The sequence below is a fragment of the Prinia subflava genome, chromosome 3 (assembly GCF_021018805.1).
Source record: "Prinia subflava isolate CZ2003 ecotype Zambia chromosome 3, Cam_Psub_1.2, whole genome shotgun sequence".
Lineage (NCBI taxonomy): Eukaryota > Metazoa > Chordata > Aves > Passeriformes > Cisticolidae > Prinia > Prinia subflava.
This window is the reverse complement of record NC_086249.1, coordinates 29135216-29155738: the sequence shown is the minus strand read 5'-3', so window position 1 is coordinate 29155738 and position 20523 is coordinate 29135216. Positions and strand designations below refer to the sequence as shown.

Below are 20523 nucleotides of genomic sequence, written 5' to 3'. Positions count from 1 at the left end.
AACATAAGGTGAATACACATGAGAAACGTCAGAAATGTATCAATGATGTGGTAAAAATATTGTTTGATATGGATATTTTGGAGAAAACAATCTCTAAAATTTCTCATTGACAAGCTGAGCTTTGCATCAACAATTTTTTTTGTTTCTATTTTCTGGGAAAAAAAATTGAGCCAGAAAAAAAAATCAGAAAAATCCTCTAGTTTTACATTTAGTAAAAAAATTCAACCAGAAGAAAGGTGAAGCAAAAATGTTTCTGTTTTACCAAATGAGAAATTATTTGATACCAGGATTTGATGAGCCCTAATTATTAGCTGGGTGGATCTCCTGCCGATTTGGCCAGGTATCAGAAAGCATTAGAGAAAAAACTGCCTCTCTTAAATCCCTTTAAGGCTCTGAATAAGTTTTAAATATAAAGCTTACTATATGTGTCCCTCTGCACAGGACGTACTATCACACTGGACTGTTTAGATCAAGTAATCTCTAGAGTTTGCCCTCTTTGCTTGCTGTCCCCAAGCATCTTGTCCAGGAACAGCACTGGGCTGTCTCTCAGAAATGATCTCCAGAGGCTCAGTTTTAACTTCAGAAGATCAATCATCCAGCACTGCCTTGCTGTAAGTGAGTGAACTCACACTGACTCACCAGAGCCTGCTCAGCAGAAGGTCTCACAATAACACACGCTGCCAGGAAATGCCTGTACTCCGTGATGGTTCATCCAGGGCTGCCCACTTACCTGTGGGATGGAGCTGGGCATGGAGGGCTTCCTCCTCTCCCACTTACTGTCATGTCACTCGCTTCCCATCACAGGCCTTTCAGTATTACACAGTTCAAGCAGTTTGAGATGTGTAATCGCAAGCCTGTTTGATCTGAGGAATGTGCCTCTGTGTGTTATAGGAACTTTTGCTTTATGTTTAGTGACCCAAATCAATCCTAGCTTGCAAATTGAAAGAGATGGAGCCTGAAATCTGGCAAGTTGGTTGTTTTGTTTTGTTTTTTTTTCTTCTGAAGAGTCTGTGCTTTGCTTGGGTAAAAGGGCTTGAGTATTGACTTTTAGTCAGTAATTGAAAAATGTGATTGCTAGAAAAATGCAAAGATTTCAGCAATGGAACCCTGCTCCTTTCCCTTCCGAAAAGAGGGATAATTCTGGGGCAGCAGCGCCCTGCAAAAGGCAGCGTTCAGCGAGCCTTGTGATGGACGCTGCTCATCTTCCTGAACAAACACAGACCAGTCCCCTGAAGCCCTCCCCATCCCCCTGACATATAATTGGTAACAGCTCAGTGCAAGGAGGTTGAGGGGGCTTATCCCTGTGGGCTGCTCACATCCTTCCCAGGCCCTCTCCCTCCATATCCTTCATCCCCATGGGGGATGTGAAATCAAGACCTTTGTAGCCACCTCAGTGAAGTCCCCTGAGTTCCCTGCACCTTTGCAGCCTCACTTGCTCTCATTTCTGCTTTAAAGTGGACATCTACTGACTGATGGTGTTGTCAGCATTCCAAGGGCTACGTTTGCAAGATTTTGGAGAGATGTGATAGGTTACCACTTGTCATTCTTTAGAAAAGTACAGTGCTCTTTTTGGTTGGCGCTTGAGTAGATGTCATCAAACCAGAAGTCCTCCAGGCCATGTTAAGGGCAGGGGCGCTTAGTTAAGGGATGTGTCTGGAGATCGTGGTGCTCTGCCTGGCTCTGCTGCTGACCTGTGTGTGGCAAACCACTTCCCAGCTCACCCCCGTCTGCTCACCCACCTCACCCTGCTGTCTGCTAGAAGCTACTTCAGATGCAGGAGAAAAGCAGATACTACACAGCACACTGTAACACCTGCAGTTTTATATGTGTCAGAAAGCTTGGTGCAGGTGCCCTGAAAATGTGGAGTTTCTTAAACAGCTCCCTCTGCTTCAAAATGTCAAGTAAACCCAAACTCAGAAAGTCATATTAACCACATAAACATATGCAGGAGATGTACTCTTCATTATCTGTTCAGCCTTTCTGTCAGCAACACATCTGAAAGCAAAATGTGCCGCCAAGTCATGTATTCTAATGACCTGTGGACTTCCCCCATTTCCCAGGAAGATGAATTTGGGTGTGAGCATGATTTCAAATAAATGCAATGACAGCAAAGATGATGGTAAAAGGAAGTGCACCCTACCTTTTTTTTGTTCCAAAGGAAAGTACAGTGACTCATGTGTCAGAAGGAACATGCTAACCCAAGACAGTCTGTGCTTTTTGCAGTGACCACCCAAACCTCTCCCCAGTGAGGGACACCTAATGACAATTAATTACTCTTGCACACACACAGTCTGTGGTCTTATGCAAGTAGGCATGAACATGTTTGGGCTTATGAAAACATGAATCTGTGATTTAAAAGCTGTGCTGGAAAGTTAACTTGAAATATGAAATTGGATTTTCAGTGTCAAAGTGAGAAGTTACAAAGTTTATTTTTAAGGGCTAAACTCAGTGACCTGATGATGCAATGGAAGAAAAGGTGGGTTTGGAGGAAATATGTATTTCTCAGTTAAACTCTTTTCAAGCAATTAATTGGTGTTCACACCAGAATAAAATTTTTCACATCTGGAGTTATCTGGGAAGAGCTTTTGATGCCTTGGGAAGGCTGACATGGCATTACTTTTACCTATAGATAAGCCTGAAAGTGAGGGGCATAGAGCCCACAATAGAATATTACATGCCCGTGGACTTCTGTACATGAAACAGCATGATGAAAATAATGTGACTGGAAGATCTCATTGATCATCCTTTATCACTTAAATGGAAAATTAGAGTTCTCAGTTCTCTCTGCCCTTCACAGCCTCCCAAGGTATCAGAGTTTTTACAGGTATTATTTTCTCACTGGCACACACAGGTATTTCTCAGATGGCATTGTCCTGGTGCTTCTGGGGCCATTGCACTTCTGCCCAAGTGCAGAAAGGCAGAAGATGAGGTGTGTTTCACTGCTTAGTCTCCTGGCATTGCCCATGGCTGAAACAGGGACAGTGTGTGCTGGCTCTGCAAGGGCTGCGTGCACAAGTGTCTGCTCCTTGCTGCGCGCCCCCTTGGTCAGGGAATCACAGAATCATTAAGGCTGGAAAAGACCTCTAAGGTCAAATGTACAGGGCTAAATATAGGACAGCTGTCCTTGTTTTAAAGTGATCTGTTCTTTTATAAACTGTGTTCAAAGCAACGTTTCTGGAGGGCATCTGCATCTTACTTGAGGGCATATGTACCAAGTCCAAGCTTTTCAGCTCATGGGACTGACGTCTCTGTTTTCTGTGTGTGGGATGAGAATTTGTGTGTACAGCCACAGCAGATGAGTAGACCAGGCAGGCAGAGCCTGATAGACCTCTCTTCCTTTGGTAGGCCCACAGGGCTGCTGAGCAAATAGAGGTATCACTGTAAATATTCAAGGAAAAGGAAGTAGAGTTACAACCCTCAGAGCAGTGTTGAGTGGACTGTATGTTTTATAAGAGATGTTTCAGGACATAAACAACAAGGGCTTAATGTATTAATAGAAATCTTTGGGAAATAATCTGGCAGTACATCATGGGCTAGACCCTCGGCTGACATAACCTGACATGACTCCAGTGAATTAATTGTCAGTTTTCAGCAAGTTAACATCTAATATTTTAAATTATACACATCTCTGGCCAGTATACACTTACATGAGCTTAGCAATGCCTTGGTCTTGTGTGTGGCATTATAACGTGTTCAAGGACTTTTGGACTCTACAGGTCTCAAAAATGTTCTTTTGGATCATATACCAAAATCAGGAGAATGAAAACCTGCAGGGCCAGATAAGAACAAAAGCAGATTTCATGACTGCATTTGTCTCTGCTCTCTAAAAGTGCTTTAGATCTGTCTTGCACAGCTAGATTGGAGTAGATCCAGAGCCAAGAGGCTTTACCAGCTGCAGTTCTGTCTACCTCCCTCCTTCATGACACCTTTGAGGGGAAGAGGGTCTAAGATCAACAGGAGGCAGCAGTGCTGGAAAAATGGTGATGGCACGGGTGGTGATGACAGGGAGATTCACCACCTAAAGCCTATTTGCCTACAGTTCTGCACAGCTTCATTGACTAAAAAAAGCCCAGAGGGGCTTTCTGAACTAAGCAATGCTTACCTCTCTGTTGCCTGTAGCCTTTCAAGTAATTTATTTCTTTGGTATCATCTAATGATTTTTTTTGTGTGTGTCTGCTTCTTTCAGCTCCAAGGCTCCTTGAAGAGAAAGTTGGTGGTAAATCTGTCGCCTGTCAACAAGAGGCCCAATGGTGTTTCAGAGAGTTCTTTCCTTGACATTAAAAGGATAAGAGTGGGTGACAATATCTCAGTGGGACAAGGTGCACAACATGTTAACAATTGCCAAAGCCAGTCGATGTCAGGAACTATGACTGTGGGCCAAGGATCACAAAGAAAGGCCAGCAGCCTAGCAAACAATACCCATGCTAGTGGGAATGACATGTTTAATATGACTTTGAAGGAAGTAAAGAAAGAACCAGGAGAAACAATGTCCTGCAGCAAACACTTAGATGGCCAGACATCCCATGAGAACATGTTCCTGAACAGATATGGGGAAGATGCATGGGACCAAATGGATCTTGAGCTTCAAGAACTGTTTAATGAACTGACTAACATATCAGTGCCACCAATGAGTGATGTTGAGCTAGAGAATATGATAAATGCCACGATAAAACAAGATGAGCCATTCAACATTGACCTTGGGCAGCAGAGCCAGAGGGGCCCTGTAAGATCTCTGCAGATGGATAAGATGGTGATAAAAAGTGAGTATGCAGCAGGCATGAATCAGGTTCCTGTGGGCTCCCCACAGATGAGGCCTTCTTCTACAGGTCCAGCCTTCACTATGGCTAGCACTGCCATGTCTGCCTCTTCACCCATCCCCTCGGTGCCTCAAACACAGGTGTCCCAGGTCTCTTCTGCATCCAGTCGGCCACTGCCCAACTGGCAGGAGGTATCTCATGCACAGCAGCTCAAACAGATCGCAGCCAATCGGCAGCAGCACGCCTTGATTCAGCAGCAACAGCAGCAGCAGAACCAGACAGCCAACTGGTCCACTCTGTCTCCATCAGGACCTTCCCCTGGACCCTTTGTGCAAGAGAAAATCCCCAGTCCCTCTTTTCGCCAGCAGCAGTTCAGCCCACAAAGCTCAGCAATGCTTGGGGTGCCAGTGAACGGAAACCAGACAAAAGGCATGAACAATTATGTTTATAAACCAACCACTCCCCAGAGCAATCCTATGGACATAATCATGCAACAGAAGCCTCAGGACCTCAACAGAAACTTTATGAACAGTGCTCAGCCACCTCTAGAGCAGCATCATGGCAACACAAAGCCTTTGTTCCACTTTAACTCAGAGCAAGCAAACCAGCAGATGCCTTCGGTTTTGGGTTCCCAAAACAAGCCTGCCCTTCTGCACTACACCCAGCAGGCACAGGGTTCAGCTCCCGTGCAGCAGCCACAGCAACAGCAGCAACAGCAGCCACAGCCGCAGACTGCTCAGCCTCTCCCAAACCAGTCTCTCCAGAGGCCACCTAATGTAACCCTAGCAATGCAGCAAAAAATGATGCTTCAGAAAATGCAGCAAAGCCAGCAAATCTCAGGTTTGCAGTATCCAGTCTCACAGCAGCACAGACAGGTAAGACAAATTCCTCCTTCTTTGTTACAGAATCATTCTGGTCCAAGTAATAATAAAAAGGCTTTTCCAGCCTGGCCTCATTCCTGCAGGAGATATGTCCTGGTAGCACTTAATGACCCTCTCAGCATGCACTCCTGCAGAGCTGGTGATGGCACCTTTAGCCCCTATTCAGGTGTATCATGAATGCACATTTAGAAGAAGCACATACTCATAGCACTTTTCGTGCAATGGAATGAAAGTGTCACTGCTATATATTATGTAGATACTTGTCAGAAAGGTGAGATAGTAGGGCAGATGCAAGTATATTTTGGACTCCTATCTAAGTTCCTAGCTTTCAAAAATTTAGTCTCTTTTTTGAAAGTCAAAATTTTCATGAATTCCTATGTTATCTTAGATAATGTGGTTTACAATGTTAATTTTTCTCCCATCATTTTTCTCAGGGAGGCAGAGTTATGAAATTCTGTTTTTAGATATCTTTTGACTGATATGACAAAAAATACTGTTTGCACATTTGCTATCACTTTGGCAAAGCAAAACTAACATTTATCTGTAAGCTTTATAAACACCCATCACACTTCTGGGAATATTCTGTGGATAAAATACATGCTTAGAGATGAAGGAGAAGGTTGCCACAGATATGTCTACAATTATAGTCCATGTGGCCAGCTCCCAGTGTGTTATCATGCGACAGTACTCTGACAAGATCTGGTGAGGTGGCTTAGTTGTGCTATGCCAAGTCCCTGTGCACCCAGGTCTCAGATCCCATGTTTCAGACCTGCCAATCAAAGTGAGAATGTGCAAACTCGCTGTACCCTAGAGTCTGCAAACCAGGTGCAAAATAAGTAAAACTTATTTGACCTTAGGCAACTCTGAGTAGTTTAGATGGGATTTCATCTCAACGTATTTGAAGATATGGAATTGCAGTATAGGTGTTGAGATATCTGTACATGTGAAAAAAGCTATGAGAAGCTACTTAAAAATGAAAGTGTAAGTTTTCCATGGACTCCCAGAAAGCAGCACTGTGAACAAATCATTCTGAGCTGGAGTTTCTTCACCAAACTGGGTGAACAGGCTGATGCTTTAAAAAGAGTAAATACAGTTTTATGCCTGCACACCTTTCTCCTTTCAACTCTTAAATTTCCTGACCAACTAACCATGTATCACTCCAACAAGTCCCTTAGCAAGAGGTACCAGGTGAAACCTATGGGCAGGTGTGAGAACTTGCTTTGTTGAAAGATGCTGTAGAATGACAGTTTGCAGGATGCAAGCACAGTTCTGCTGTTTTACAGAAGGTGTCTGCAAGCTGTTTCTCTTCTTCTTGAGCTACTCTGTGCTTTCTTCTTAGGTGCATTTCCCTATTCTCTTAATAGATTGGCAGACAGATGAATTTTAACAGTTCCTTCATTCAGCCATAATGAACCTTTCAGCAATCTGTCATCACAGGGGAGACAGGCAAGGCTTCTGCAAAACACCTGGCACCTCGGCCCTAGTAGTGCTTAGAAGATTTACCATGAGTGTAGCAGGATTTCTCACCTGTGCAGCCACAAGATCTTTGGTTTAGGAAACTTGTCCTAAGAGAACTTTGCTGAGTGCCAAACTTTAGATCTAATTAGACCAAGGAAGGGGTTTTGCCTATTATCACAGGCTTCTTTCTGCTAACTAATTTTCCAATGTTTTTTGTCATCTGACCACTTCTCACAGCAGTTTCTGCAGGATATGACTACCTGACCCGCAGCACAGTTGAGAAGTTTGGAAGCTTTTTAGACACAGATTGCAGGGGTTTTGCAGTAAGCATGCTGTTTTTTCTATGCTCTAGAGAGATAACTGGACTTTTTTAGAGATCCTTAGCAGTTGCTCCAAAGTGCTGTGAAGTTCAGAACATCAATTATGTCTCTCTCAATTAGAGTATTTTGTAGTTGTGGGAATAATACTTAGAAATACAATTAATCCATAAATTACAGGGTTTTTAAAAGAATGTAACTGTTTACCTGGCAGTGTTTATGAGATCCATGGACACTTTAGCAGCTGCCTGCACTGCTGCAAGAGCCCACCAACCCCTTGGACAGGGCCTGCTTGCCACATAAATCTGGATATTAAATCAGAGAGGGAGGAGACATTGCTAGTATTATCTTCCAGTAATGACAACAAAGGTCAAAGCAACCTTGTGGGTCGACTGCTGCTGATTTTAGCAACAGGGACATCACCTCATTTAGGCTGCACGGTCTGCTTTCCTGAAGGATCATCTCCCCCCTCTGAGGATTTCTACACATCATTAAAAGTAATGCATGATTAATTACCAGCATTTACTAATTAACTTCATGATTAATATTTATTTTACTCATGCTCTATTTCTGCATGAGGAATCAAGATTTGATTCCTCTTGGTATCATTCAGCTCCTCCTCAGATCATTATAGGACCATCTCATTGCAATGTTTTGTAGCTGGTAGCATGGGGGCACACTCATAAAGGACTGCTGTGACACTGCTATCAGAAATCACTGACTGGAACACTATAAGTTCACATTTTTAGCAGAACTAGCTCACCCTCTGGATTTTTGCTCCCCAAGCTTTAAGATTCCCAAAACCCAACCAAGCTTGGTTTTATCAGTCCAAACTGGCTAACTGGAAATGGAAGGCTTATAATTTCTCTGCTTGTCATATTCCCTTTGTGTCAAATTGAAATAAACTTACAGAGCGATTTGCTAATTAGATGTCTTTTGCCTCTAGGGAAAAGTCATAAAAATGATGGAAATCATCTTGGTTTCCTGGAAGGTTGATCTGAATGAAGGGTTTGTTTGCTTCTCTCCTTTATTCTCCATTGTTCTGGGAGAGATTCCTTTCTATTGTCTATCTGAATGCAACATACACATAGTCATGAAAAAACTCATAAAAATTCAACACTCTCTTTGTTTAAGAAATAATTAGAAGCTCTAGATTCTATATAGGTTTAATCAGGTTTGTGATACTGCTACAGAACCTCAGCTGAAAGTCTGTAACTGGGCCTGGGTAGAAGTCTTAACTTTTCGCTTTTGAAGGAATGTAGTCCAGTCAGTGAGAGATGCTTCTGAAGTAAGACTTAAGATTTTTGAACTGAAGGCTTGATATTTTTAGATAGTCCAAGAAATTCTACACACATTTTCAAAGTTTTTGATCAGCCATTATACTTGTTCAATGAAATCTATTAGTTTTTTGTGAAGAAGTTAAAAAAAAAGAAAAAAAAAAAAAAAAAGAAAAACCCAAGCAAACAAACAAACTCAACAACAACAAGGAAAAAAGCCTGTATCTACTAATAAAATATTATTCATACCCTTCTGGTTTTGACCTGAAGCCAAATTAAACTCAAGGATTTCAAGCTGAATTTTTCTCCAATTGTTTTTTTCAACTTCATTTGCTCAAGGGAAGGGAGACTAGAAGGCTGAGCTCATGAGAACAGGAGCCCTAACAGAGCAAGGCCACTCCATCTGCTATGTGTGAGCATGTGTCCTCTTGGCTTTGGAGGCAAGGATAACACAAGGGATCGTGAGAGCTTCACCCCCCACTCTACATGAACAACCAGTAGCCCATATTTTTAAGGCTCTGGAAGCATCAGTGTAGATACAACCACCAAGAGTCTTTGGTTGTGGAAAACTCAGGGCCTTGTTAGTCTTTGTTCCTTAATTGCTTTGAGGATGGGATCACTTTCTCCTTTTTCACATCTCTACGCTCTTTTCAATAACCCAAGAACTGTGATTAGTGGCAGTTTAAGGGGTGGTGGTGGTATTTGCCCTTACCTGTCCTAATTGGAGCATGCCTTAGATCATTTTCTTTACCAGATCTTAACAGGCTCACTTTAAGTCCAAGCAGTCTTCCTTCCTACTCAATACTGAGCAGTCCCTTCTCCACGTCCAGCTCCTAGCATGTTTTCCCTGTAGGGCCACTGGTCAGCACTGCACCAAGGGATGTGGCACCACAGAGGAGCTCTGTGTGCTGATGTGACCCTCTCCTGCAATCCATTCCATTACACCAGCCCTCCCAATGCCCAGAGCTTAACATGTATTCATCATCTGAAATATCTCCAGAGGACAGAGGTGGTATTTCAACTAACCTGGCAGCCCCGCAAAGATCCTGAAACAGATTCTCCTCTCATTTTCTCCAGTGTAAACCCAGGGAAATTTCATCTATTTTCAGGAGAGTGTAATTGAACTCACAGCAGCATAAGAGAAGGAGGATATGACCTTCTACCTTGTTTTTTTAAAAAATGGGCACCATGTGGATTTAATAAAAAGTATATGTTAAACTCTCAGATAGTTAGGGTGCTATGTGAGGAAGAAGCACCAGGAGCAAAAGAACTAATGTCATTTTTGAAAGTGCAGATATAAAAAAACTCTTATTACCATTCACTGCTGAGTAGTAACTTACATTTCTAATTTAGCCCCTGAAATTTCTCAAAGAAAATGGGTCTCCTTTATCAAAAGAGTATTTTCCTAAACGTCTGTGTTTACCACTATGGAAGAAAAGAAGAACACATTTTGGTGAGGCAACCTCTCTCTTTTCAAGTGTGAAGGAAGTATTTTACAAATATTTCTGAAATGAAGAGAGAAATCCTAGGGTAGCTTTTGGTAATTGGTACAAACCAGGACTTGAATTTGACTTAGATCATGAATAACAATCATTCCAGGCTTTTGGAATCTGTAATAATAGAAACTGTTCCATAGTGTAAGAAAATAACAATGTGACCTTTCTCTCAAAGCTCTCTATAAAAATAATATTTGGACAACAGCTTTTCTTGATAGCTCCATTTTGCTCACATTCCCTTATACAAGGACTTCTGAATTAAATATTCTGGATAAAAACTTGAGTATGTCCCAATAACCACCATTAGTAGCAGGGTCATAGCTGATTTATGAGCATGAAACCAGATGGAAAATGTCATAAGTTCCTGTACTGTCATGATGGACAGTTTTCTTGGTGGTGCCTTATATCATTCATGCTCAGTTTGCTGAACAAAATACATACATAGTCCTGCTGTGGACAGTCAGTCCCTGAGGATATTGTAATTCAAAGTCTCAGAGACACTCCAGGTTCCATAAGGTGTCTTGAACTCTTTGCATAAAGCATTTACACTGGAAGAATAGTAGATTATTATCCATGGTCAAGTGCTTCTTGGTTGGGGGTTTGGGCGGTAGATGAGATAGTTCCTGAGGTTTCTTTTGAATTGCACTTTGAAGGTAGTTCCATGAAGGGACAAATGAAAATCATCATTGAGCTTCCCTCAATGATGAGTTCTGTGTGAATGTCAGCACACTTGAAATCTCATTCATTATCTGTTAACACTGTGAAAGTGTGCAAGTGCCTGGGAGGTCCACTGAGAGGGTAAAATGTAATCCTGTGAAGAGCTGTATAAACTCAGATTAAAAATGGCACCTGTTTCAAAGGGACAGCATTGATCAGACTTCTGTAAGATCAAAGATAAGACTGGTATTATGGAAAGAATTTGATAGAAATTAACTTCTCCCTACCTGCAGGTCTCGAGATGTTGATTTGAGAACTGTAGTGATCCAAGAGACTTTTCATAACTCAGTCAGTTGTCTCGGATGTGGGGGGAAATAAATCTGCTGTTGGGGACAGAGGGTACAGTAAGGTTGTTGGCTGCTTCAGACCTCTGATTATAGTCCACCACCACCTGGAAGGCATGGGAAGGAAAACAGAGGGACAGCCAAGGTATTGAGTGTGTATGCAGATGATGATGATGCCTGCAAGGAACAAATGCCAGCTAACAAGATCCACAGTGCAGGTGGCTGGGATTACAGTTTACAGGCCCAGGGTGGTCGGGTAAAATGAGGAATCATCATCAAAACCAGGACATGAGTTTGTGTTTATTAGATTAAATGGAAAGGAAGGGTAGCAGGGCAAGTCTGAGATAAGGAAATGTGAAGATTTCATGCTGACTAGAAGAAAAGGGGCTAAGGATGCTTCAGGTCTGGTTCTCTGCTAAGGAGCAAGTTAGTCTCTCTTGACCTGTGAACTTGTCCATAAAGTTGTGATGTCCACAAGGCCTTCTTACCTGGCTGAAGTGTGGATTCCTGATATTGCTGTGCATGCATCTGAGGCCAGAGTCAAGCCCTGAGTCAACTTCCTGCAGGGATTTTGGAAAGGCAGCCTGGAAAAACAATATAATTTCAACCATTACAACCATTTGGAGCTGGCATGGTGAAAAACCGTTTCCTGTAAGTTTTTACTTGTTTGTAGGCAATTTATGAATACCTCAAGAAGGAACAAAAAAAAAAAAAAAAAAAAAAAAAAAAAAAAAAAAAAAAAAAAGAAAAATAATTAACAAGCCCCAGTTCTCCCTTGAGTCTTCCTATTATTTTAATTCCCCAAAGTGCTCAAGAGTGCTAAGTCCTAGTAATTTGTCTCTCTAGGGGTTCAAAATGAAGGAATATTTTTATGGCAAATATTTATTCCTCCACTCAGCCACTTTTACTGCTGGTGTTTTTATGGTGGAGATCTGCCCCAGGCCACAGATGACTGTTGTTAAGACAGCAACAGACCTAGTAATGTTCCTTTAATATGAATTTTCACGGGTGAATTTACCATTTGAATGTGATGCTGTTCCAGAAAATCAGCCAGATGCTCCAACAGAACTATTCCAGAACCATCTGCCTGCTTCATTTGCTGCATGCCTGGTTCTGGTACTGTACACACACAGCGTAAGAGACAGTTTTTGCCCTGAAGAATTTATAATCTAAATAAGCAAGCCAGCCAAACCTTGAGATGAAGGAAATGTTATGGTATATTTTATATATTCTTGTGTGTTTGGGGGAAAAAAAGAAAGAAGTTATTCAAAGCTGTTACAATCAATCCACTGGAGTTGGATATGCTCACCATTGCAGACGAATCCTCTGACAGTGTGGAGTTGAACCAGACCCAGTGAATCAGTAGAAAACACAGGCATTGAGTAAAAGAAGGGATATTTATCCCTCTCTTTCATACCAGATATCTGTATTTCATGTTAACCCCCTAAGCCTCCTAAGTAACCAGTGAGGAAGGTGCACTCAGAGTACCCAAGCGAGGCACACACGTAGTGTGGAATAACCTCTCTGTAGAACCTCTCAGCACCCAGGAGCCCAGCTCTGCTGCTCTGCCTGAAACATGTGTGCAGACTGAAACTTGCTTTCACACATTGAGTTGTGTGGCAATATGTCAAAAGGGGAGGACAGAGGCTTTGGACTCCTACATGAGGTTTACAGGGTGGAAGAGCTGATCTAAAGACTAGAAGCTTCAGAAAGGGGCAAGAAGTCCTTCCCCACCCAAGGCTTTATCCACTTCTTCCTTTGGCACTTGTCTGAGCTCTCACAAGGCCAGCAGAAAATTATCCTGTTTCTCTCTGTGTAGGTTTTCTTCTGGAGAAGGAGTGGAAAGTGAACAGCTGGCTGCAAGAGGGAGACTGGGCGTGGAAAGACAGGACAGGGAGAGTCAGGGAGCAGAAAGTTTAGTGCAAGGGAAAGAAACAACCAGATGGGACTGGATCCAGAGTAGGGCAATTAGATGGAGTGGACAGAGCTGTAAGAGCAGGTGGTGAAGGAGTGAAGCACAGGAAGAGTGAGGGTCTGAGGGTAGGAAGAAGACTGGAAGGCTGTAATACAGACTGCAAATTGGGCTTGGGTGAGAGGGATTGAGTGAGGAGGATTGGGAGCATGGGAGGAGAAAGCTGAGAGTGAGTCTGGGTGCAGGTGGAGGAAGACAGGGCATCCAAGAGAAATAGTGTGGGAGAAAATGGCACAGAATAGGAGCTACTGATACACAAGGGACAAGAACCTACAGTCCTTGCAATGGGTAAGTGGAAGATTGGTAACGCTTAAAAACTGTTCCTGTATCTTGTGCCAGGAATAAGTGAAGGCACATAAGGGCTTCATGTCCAGTAGTTCCCAAAGTGTCGGCAGAAAGTCTTCAGGAAAGGGCAGGAAATGCAGCCCTGAGCCCCTCAAATTGCCAGCTGAAAGGACACACTACACATTTCAGGCCATGCTGTTCATCCTGTCAGTCTCCATCAGTCAGAGAGACAGAATAAGCAGCATATTTGCTGGGAAACAACTAATACAACCCTTTCTCTGATTTTCTTCCTTCAGGGGACCCTGCAGCTCCTCCACCATCTCCAGCTGCAAGTGTAGCCGTTGCATAACCAACTTATAGAACACAGCAGGATAGAATATATAGAACAGTTTAGTTGGAAGGGAGCTACAATGATCATGTAATACAATTACCTCACCAAATCAGGGCTGGCCAAAATTTTTATAAGGTTCAAATGCCTCTTAAACATTGACAGCTTGGGGCACCACCTCTCCGAGAAGGCTGTTTCAGGGTTTGAAGTTTCTTCCCACCTTGCCAAACGTATACACAAGGAAGAATGATGGAGATTGGCCTTCTCAGGCCTTCATAAGAAGCTGTGTAATCCACCTTGGTTGAAAAGTTCCCCATGATTGACTGATGCCAAAATATTTGCAATAACCAAGGTGTGAAAATGAGGAAAGATGGTATTTTTGTGGATCCAATTTGTTATGTAACTTGTAAGAGGGAGAGGGACTGTGAGGGCTTTCTGTAATTCTGTGAAGATGGTTTAGATGTACTCTCACAGACTTTTCTTTTTCCAGTCTTTTCTATAATTTGCAGTGGTTGCAAGCCGGGCCACAGCCCGGCTCCAACTGAGTGATGAATTACTAAAGGATTTAGTGCTTTGGTTCTAGTTAGAAAAGCATCCAACTTTATCCATTGCAGAACTAGATTTCTCCAAAGGACTGTTAACTGCAATCCCAGCTAAAGCAGGTTTTGCTGGGGTGACTCCAGTCTTGTCTGGTTTAAGCTAGAATGGGGAAAAAAAAAAAAGAAAATTACTTTTTTCTTTCCTCCTGGAACTGGTAAAAGACATGGGAAGACAGAGGGATTAGCAGAAGTATTGGGAGCTTCACAGCCTAAGTGCAAAACAGAGTGGGAGGAGGGAGGGTGGGAGCAAATTCTGGCTATCCATCCTTAATCCAAAGCCGCCTGCTCCTTCCCAGGCTGTACTTCACTGTCATACACTTGCAAATTCACTCCAGGAATGAAAACAGACTAACTTTAAGCTTGTTCCCAAAGCTGCAAATTTGTCCCTGCTGGGTGTTAATTTAACTGCTTCCAGGGCACCAGGATGTCTACTGGTGTTCACTGGGCTTGCTTTCTTCTTTTTTTTTTTTCACACATCTGGTGTTGTGAAAACTTCCAAGGCACCACACAGAAGAGTGATGAACTGACCACTTTTAACCCTTTCTGCAGCATGCTAAATTTGCTACTTGTCTCTCTTTACTGTTTTCTCCCTACAACAGACTCCATGGGCCTCATTATGAATGGGATCCATGAACTCTTAAGTGGGTCTTATGAGTATTTAAGAGGCTGAGAATTGAGACTTTCTTCAGCTCCATCATTCTCTGTTTTTCCTGTGAACAAACCTAGCTTAAAAGTAATAACTGGACTTCAAAAATTTCCAGCAGGAAGAAATGTATTTAGGACAGGGAGAGGTTTTTTCCAAAATACTTCTTTTTTCCATTTGCTTTTATCTAGTGTTGCCACTTCCCAGCAGGGAGGGCGTTCAGCGCAATAGTTTCGCTCACATTATGGCAAGTGGTGGCCTTTTCCTGTTGGTTTTTGATCGCTGCCATTTGTTCACTAATGTCATTGACTGTTTATCTGCTGCATCAACTGAACCAGAGCAAATCCAGAACAATCTGGGTATCTCATTTCCAGGCTTAGCTGTTGAACCCTACTTGGCTTTTGCCGCTTGGTTTGCTTTCTGTCGAACAAGTTGTATGCATGGCCAGCTCACTTGTTTCACTAACATATTCCTAGCAACAGCATACGAACTGGCTTTTTTTATCCTTGGCAAGGGCTTCCTAAAAAAAAGAAGCCAAAGGTACTCTTCCATTTTGGCCTGTTGTGCAATGCCAGCCTCATGGCACAAAGAGCATGCAAAGTCGTCTTTTGGTGTCTTCCTCTCATTCTATCATTACTGTGAATCCTGCAGCTCTCATCCTGTGTTTCCAACCCACTGACTGTCCATTCTCAGCCCTGCTTCCTCTTCAGCACCCAACTCTGGGGAGCTGAAACAGCATCGAGAAATATCTCACAGCCATGTGGGCTGCTGAACACAGTGAGAAAGCAGCAGCATCCATCACGTCTGTGCAGGAGACCCAAGTGTGCCACAGTCCTTGGTTTTGGCGTCTTCTCTTCTTCACATAGAGCTTTCACTGCTGAGTTTATTTTTAAGAGAAGTAAATAACTCTCGACCCACAAATTACAGGCTTCCTTGGTAAACATGAAAGCTGGTTCATGGGCTAAGTACAGCTGTGTTGTCAAAATCTTGTTTTGTATTGGAAGTGCTATCAAAGCCACCCGTCCTTTCCAGAAGCACTTCTTGGGCCAAACCCAAGGGCCCCAGGCAGCACTGGAGCCATTCTTCATAAACGTTTTCTATAGACATATATACATACCCTGTCTTAAAAAATAACAAACCAAAACCATGTTTTTAATCCTCCAAAATGCTACCTGGAGTGTTGGACTCACCATCTGAAAATACTAGGGAAAATGGGTTTTTGGAGGTACAAACATTCCTCTCCCTGTTAAAGCCCGATATTTTTAAAGCTGCAAAGTAGCACTTATGTGTCCATAGCCAAATTATTTATGCAGATCTAGAGAATGTTCATCCAAAAACCATATAGCACTAACATATCCACTTCTGTTTTTCTTCTGACAAGTTTTCCAACCAGTGCACCTAGTAACCACTTTTGATATCAGCCATAAGTAAATTTAGGCTGGAAATTACCAGCATATTCCAATTGTTTGGCTTTCCTGAGGAGAGTGCTGGTGGCCAAAAATCTGACTGCTTTTAAGATAAAATTTAGAATAAATGTTAGATATGTCATAGCAAAGTACTCAGTTTAAAAATGAGATTCTTTTCTATTCCTCTGCTTTCACAGCAAAATACAAACTAGTCCTCTGACTGGCACCTCGTATGTCCTTGTCTTTGTTGGAACCAAGTGGGGATCTGTGGAGACCACCTCTAAGTGAAGAGGTGTAGATGTCCCATGGCTAGGGACACCAGATGGACTTACATTTATTTTTACTAGTCATTTAAATATATGGTCTGTTGTGAGGATATCTTTCCTCTCCTCCTCCAAAAGAATTCAAATCAAATTGAAAGCTAGTCAGTTGGTACAGGAATTGTATATAAATTTGCACATGAAACATTAATTAAAGTCAAGCTGTGGAAAAATTTAAAAAGCTAAAAGACCTTTGGACATTTATGTGAAGATCACTGACTTGATACCAAGGAATATAGAAATGTTTGGACTGTTTACTTAAATGGGCATAACATTAATGAATCATTTTAATCACCTTCATTATGTTCTTTCAAACAGAGGGTACTACTATACAAAACCAACCCTGACAACAAAAACAACATATAAAAGCCAGAGGCAGTTGTTAAGCTGCTAATTAGATAACTTTGTCTTGATATTTGCATTTGAGCCTATGGATCTGGACAACAGTGTGTTACTCTCAGGGCAAGAAGGAAACATGTGGCTGCTGCCCCGTGTCCTCTCAAATGACGTTTTCAAGGTGCCTTTTGGTCTCTCTGTTCCCCAGGGTAAATATATGAGATAGTCGTTATTGGGCTTTTCCCAAATTTTTCTTTCATCTCTGGTCTTTTTGTGGCAACAAAGCAACACAGAAGCTGGAATTATGCTATAAATGTTACTTAACAAAAAAAAAAAAAAAAAAAAAAAAAAAAAAAAAAAAAAAAGAAAAAAAAGACACAGAATGTTTTTATTTTAGTCATGCAAAAGCTACAAGCAAAAACTAAACCAAATAGAGTTCATGCACAAATATCAGTAGGAACAGAGATAGTCGTGATAGCAGAAGTAATGAAATTATGTAATGTATGCTAATTGTTTTCTACACACTAATTCATCCATAAAGCTTCTGTAGCATGAATAACTATTAACTGTTCTTTAAAGGTTAAAAATTGAGATGGTGAGACCATCATTGTTTTCTAACACAGCTGGTGAAGGGAAAGTATTTGCTGTACATGTGGTGCTTCTAAAAGGATATCTTCTACAAGGTGGCTGAGTTGAGGAGAGATGAAGTAGATTAGTATTTGTGAAAACAGGCCACCAATTTAAATGCATAAGTATGGCTTTAATTGTAGTCTTCAAAACAGGGTTGGATTCAGAATTAGAATAAACATTGCAGGTTTTGTAAAAATTTTTCAAATTGAAACGTTTTGAACAAGCATTCCCCTGTTAAAACTTCAGACAGGCAAAGATTTCTTTAAATGTCAAAATATTTTGAGGAAACTTCCTTTTAAAGATTGAGAGGTTTCAGCAGCCAAAGTGGGCAGAATTTAATTTCATTAATATTTAAATCTGTATGGCTTAAACAATTTTAAACATTCATAAGTTTACATTCGATGCTGAGGGAGGCTGTATCTGTTAATATTCTTGTATGATGGAAATGAGCTCATGTACACTACAGTAGAACCTTAGCACTTTGCAAAACTGCAAATAGATGCAAGGTAAGAGCTACACCTCAAATGTAGAGCACAGGAGTAATTGATTTCACACCAAGGCTTCTGAATTTGCATCTCAACTACTTCATATATGTCTATTTAGACAAAGGTGAATACATTTTCACGTGTGATGATGAAGAGGGCAACATTGTCCTTACTGAAATGTGAATCAAAAGATTGTTCATAATTGCTATATTCCATAAGCAACAGTTTAAAACAAATGGTACATTTAAATATTTTGATTTTCTAGCCAATGCTCTCAAATATTGGAAGGAAATCAGGATTTTGTTCCTTGTTCAGACTCAGGTCTACATGTTTTTGCCGTCGTTTCAGGGTGTTTGAGTTCCTGTGAGAAACGCCCTGTAGTGAATAAGAAGGAAACAGAGTCTGTGCACACCTCAAATTCCCTCCCCAGTTTTGCTCAAAACAGCAATGTAAAGGGCAGGAGTCAGTGTGGTGGAAGAGGGAAGTGTGCACAACACACATGTACCTACATATACATGCGGGATAATGCCTCCTGTACCTCTAGGTGTCTGCATCCCAAACAACCTGTGTGTCCATCTCAGGCAACATATGGCAGGGAAGAAACGTCTTCCTGCAATTAACCTGAGACTTTTCAGACAATGAGTATGAGAAAGGACATGTGGACAGAGATCATGAGTGACATGGGGAAGACTAACAGCAAAGAAATAATCACTGTCTCCCAGCAGGAAAGTTGTAGGCACCTATTGATATCATCAGGCAACAAAACAAGCAGGAGGAAGGCATTTTTTCCCTAATATCTTATCCCTAATATCCCTAATATCAGGGAGTAATTCCTGTAGGCACCTTTGCTACATAACATTGTGGGTACCAAAAGTCAGCATGGATTGAAACCTGGAGCTGGGCAAATTCAGGACAAATATTTGCAGAGGGCAGTCAGACAGTATGATGTAGAGGCAAAGCTGCACTCCAAATGCCTACATGGCAGAATTTGGAAGATGTATTGGACACAGTCCCAGCATATAGTGGCTGGGACCACTCTTATAGAGTGTTCTTATTGTTCTTATAGTCTGTCTTCGAACATCTCTTGATCGCTCTGAGGGTGTCCACTATAACACACAGTTCTGTTTGGAGCCACAGAAATAAGGCTGCTTGATCACAGCAGGAAAGATTACTGATACAAAGTATGCCAGAAATGGTGCCTGGTTTGGGGGAAATTCACCCTAGCCCTGTCTCCCCCAAAGAAGGTTACAATCTCCTGACCTACCGACCGTCACTATGGCAGTATTTTTTCACTTGATTGGTCTCAAGTTGGCCTGTCCCATTTTGGTCCAGCAGCCCCAGACCTTATGAAAGTGGATGTACTGTTTGCTTTTCAGCTCTGGAGCAGGCACAGGGATGTGATGGGGAGCTGCACCCCTTGGAAAGCTTTTTCGGAGATGGAAGCTTTAGGAGAGCTTAGCACCCCCAGAATTTTCTACTGTTATGTGTGCTCTTCCCTGCTGCTGTCTTCAGGGCAACTTTAATGACTGCTTTCACATGGTGACACAAATATCCTAAGGAGCACAAGCAACAGAAGGGAAATGGTGATTTTCAGTCATTTATACCTTATCCAAACTGAAATGGCATTTCATGGAGAAGCCAAAAGCAATAGTGCCAAGGGCTTGCTCACTTCCAAATGTTTCTTGCAAGAAATGAAGGAAATTAGATTTATAAATTATTATTGCCTGATCTTCAAGGAGAGTGTGTAAAGCCACCATAATATCTGCTTTTTGCATTATGTTCAAAAGACTTCTGTTGGTCACTAGGGTGATCTGGGGAAATAGGGACAACAAAACCATTTAGTCCTCCTTGCCATTACAAATTCCTAAGCAAAAATTTTGTCTCTGATTCTAATTCAGGTGGAAATCCCCTTCATATCATTATGACCATAGGAAAGAATTTTTAAGAGAAAACTTTAATTACATCTTCAGACCACTTTGGTGTAACAAGGACTTAGTGTTCATAAGAATCAGGCCTTAGGTGTTCCAAATGATCTTTAAAAATAACATAACAATGTGCAAAGTAAACTCCAAGTTATTAATTCAAGAGTAGTATGAGCAGCAGCAGCAGTAAAGAAACCAAATATATCCATCAATCAACACTGTGGAAGCCTGTTTGTTTGCACTAGTTAGAGAGTGATGAATAGGTCCTCTGTGTAAAACATTCAGCTACAGTGTGAGAGGGCAATAAATTATGTTTGTTAATTTTATATGCCATACATATAAAAATTACTAAAAATTGTCACTGCACTGTGATGGTGACAGAAAGGTTTGGTGTTGCTGAACCTTTACGC

The 20523-nt window shown here is 41.7% G+C and overlaps 1 protein-coding gene across 1 annotated transcript in view; it reads left to right on the top strand.

Moving 5' to 3' along the window:
• The window catches only part of MAML2 (mastermind like transcriptional coactivator 2), a 209759-nt gene that overhangs the window by 140395 nt on the left and 48841 nt on the right, over nucleotides 1–20523 (top strand). The window contains exon 2 of the mRNA XM_063394523.1: nucleotides 4187–5632. Within this exon, the coding sequence (XP_063250593.1) occupies nucleotides 4187–5632 (1446 nt within the window). The remainder of the gene's footprint in view (nucleotides 1–4186; nucleotides 5633–20523) is intronic.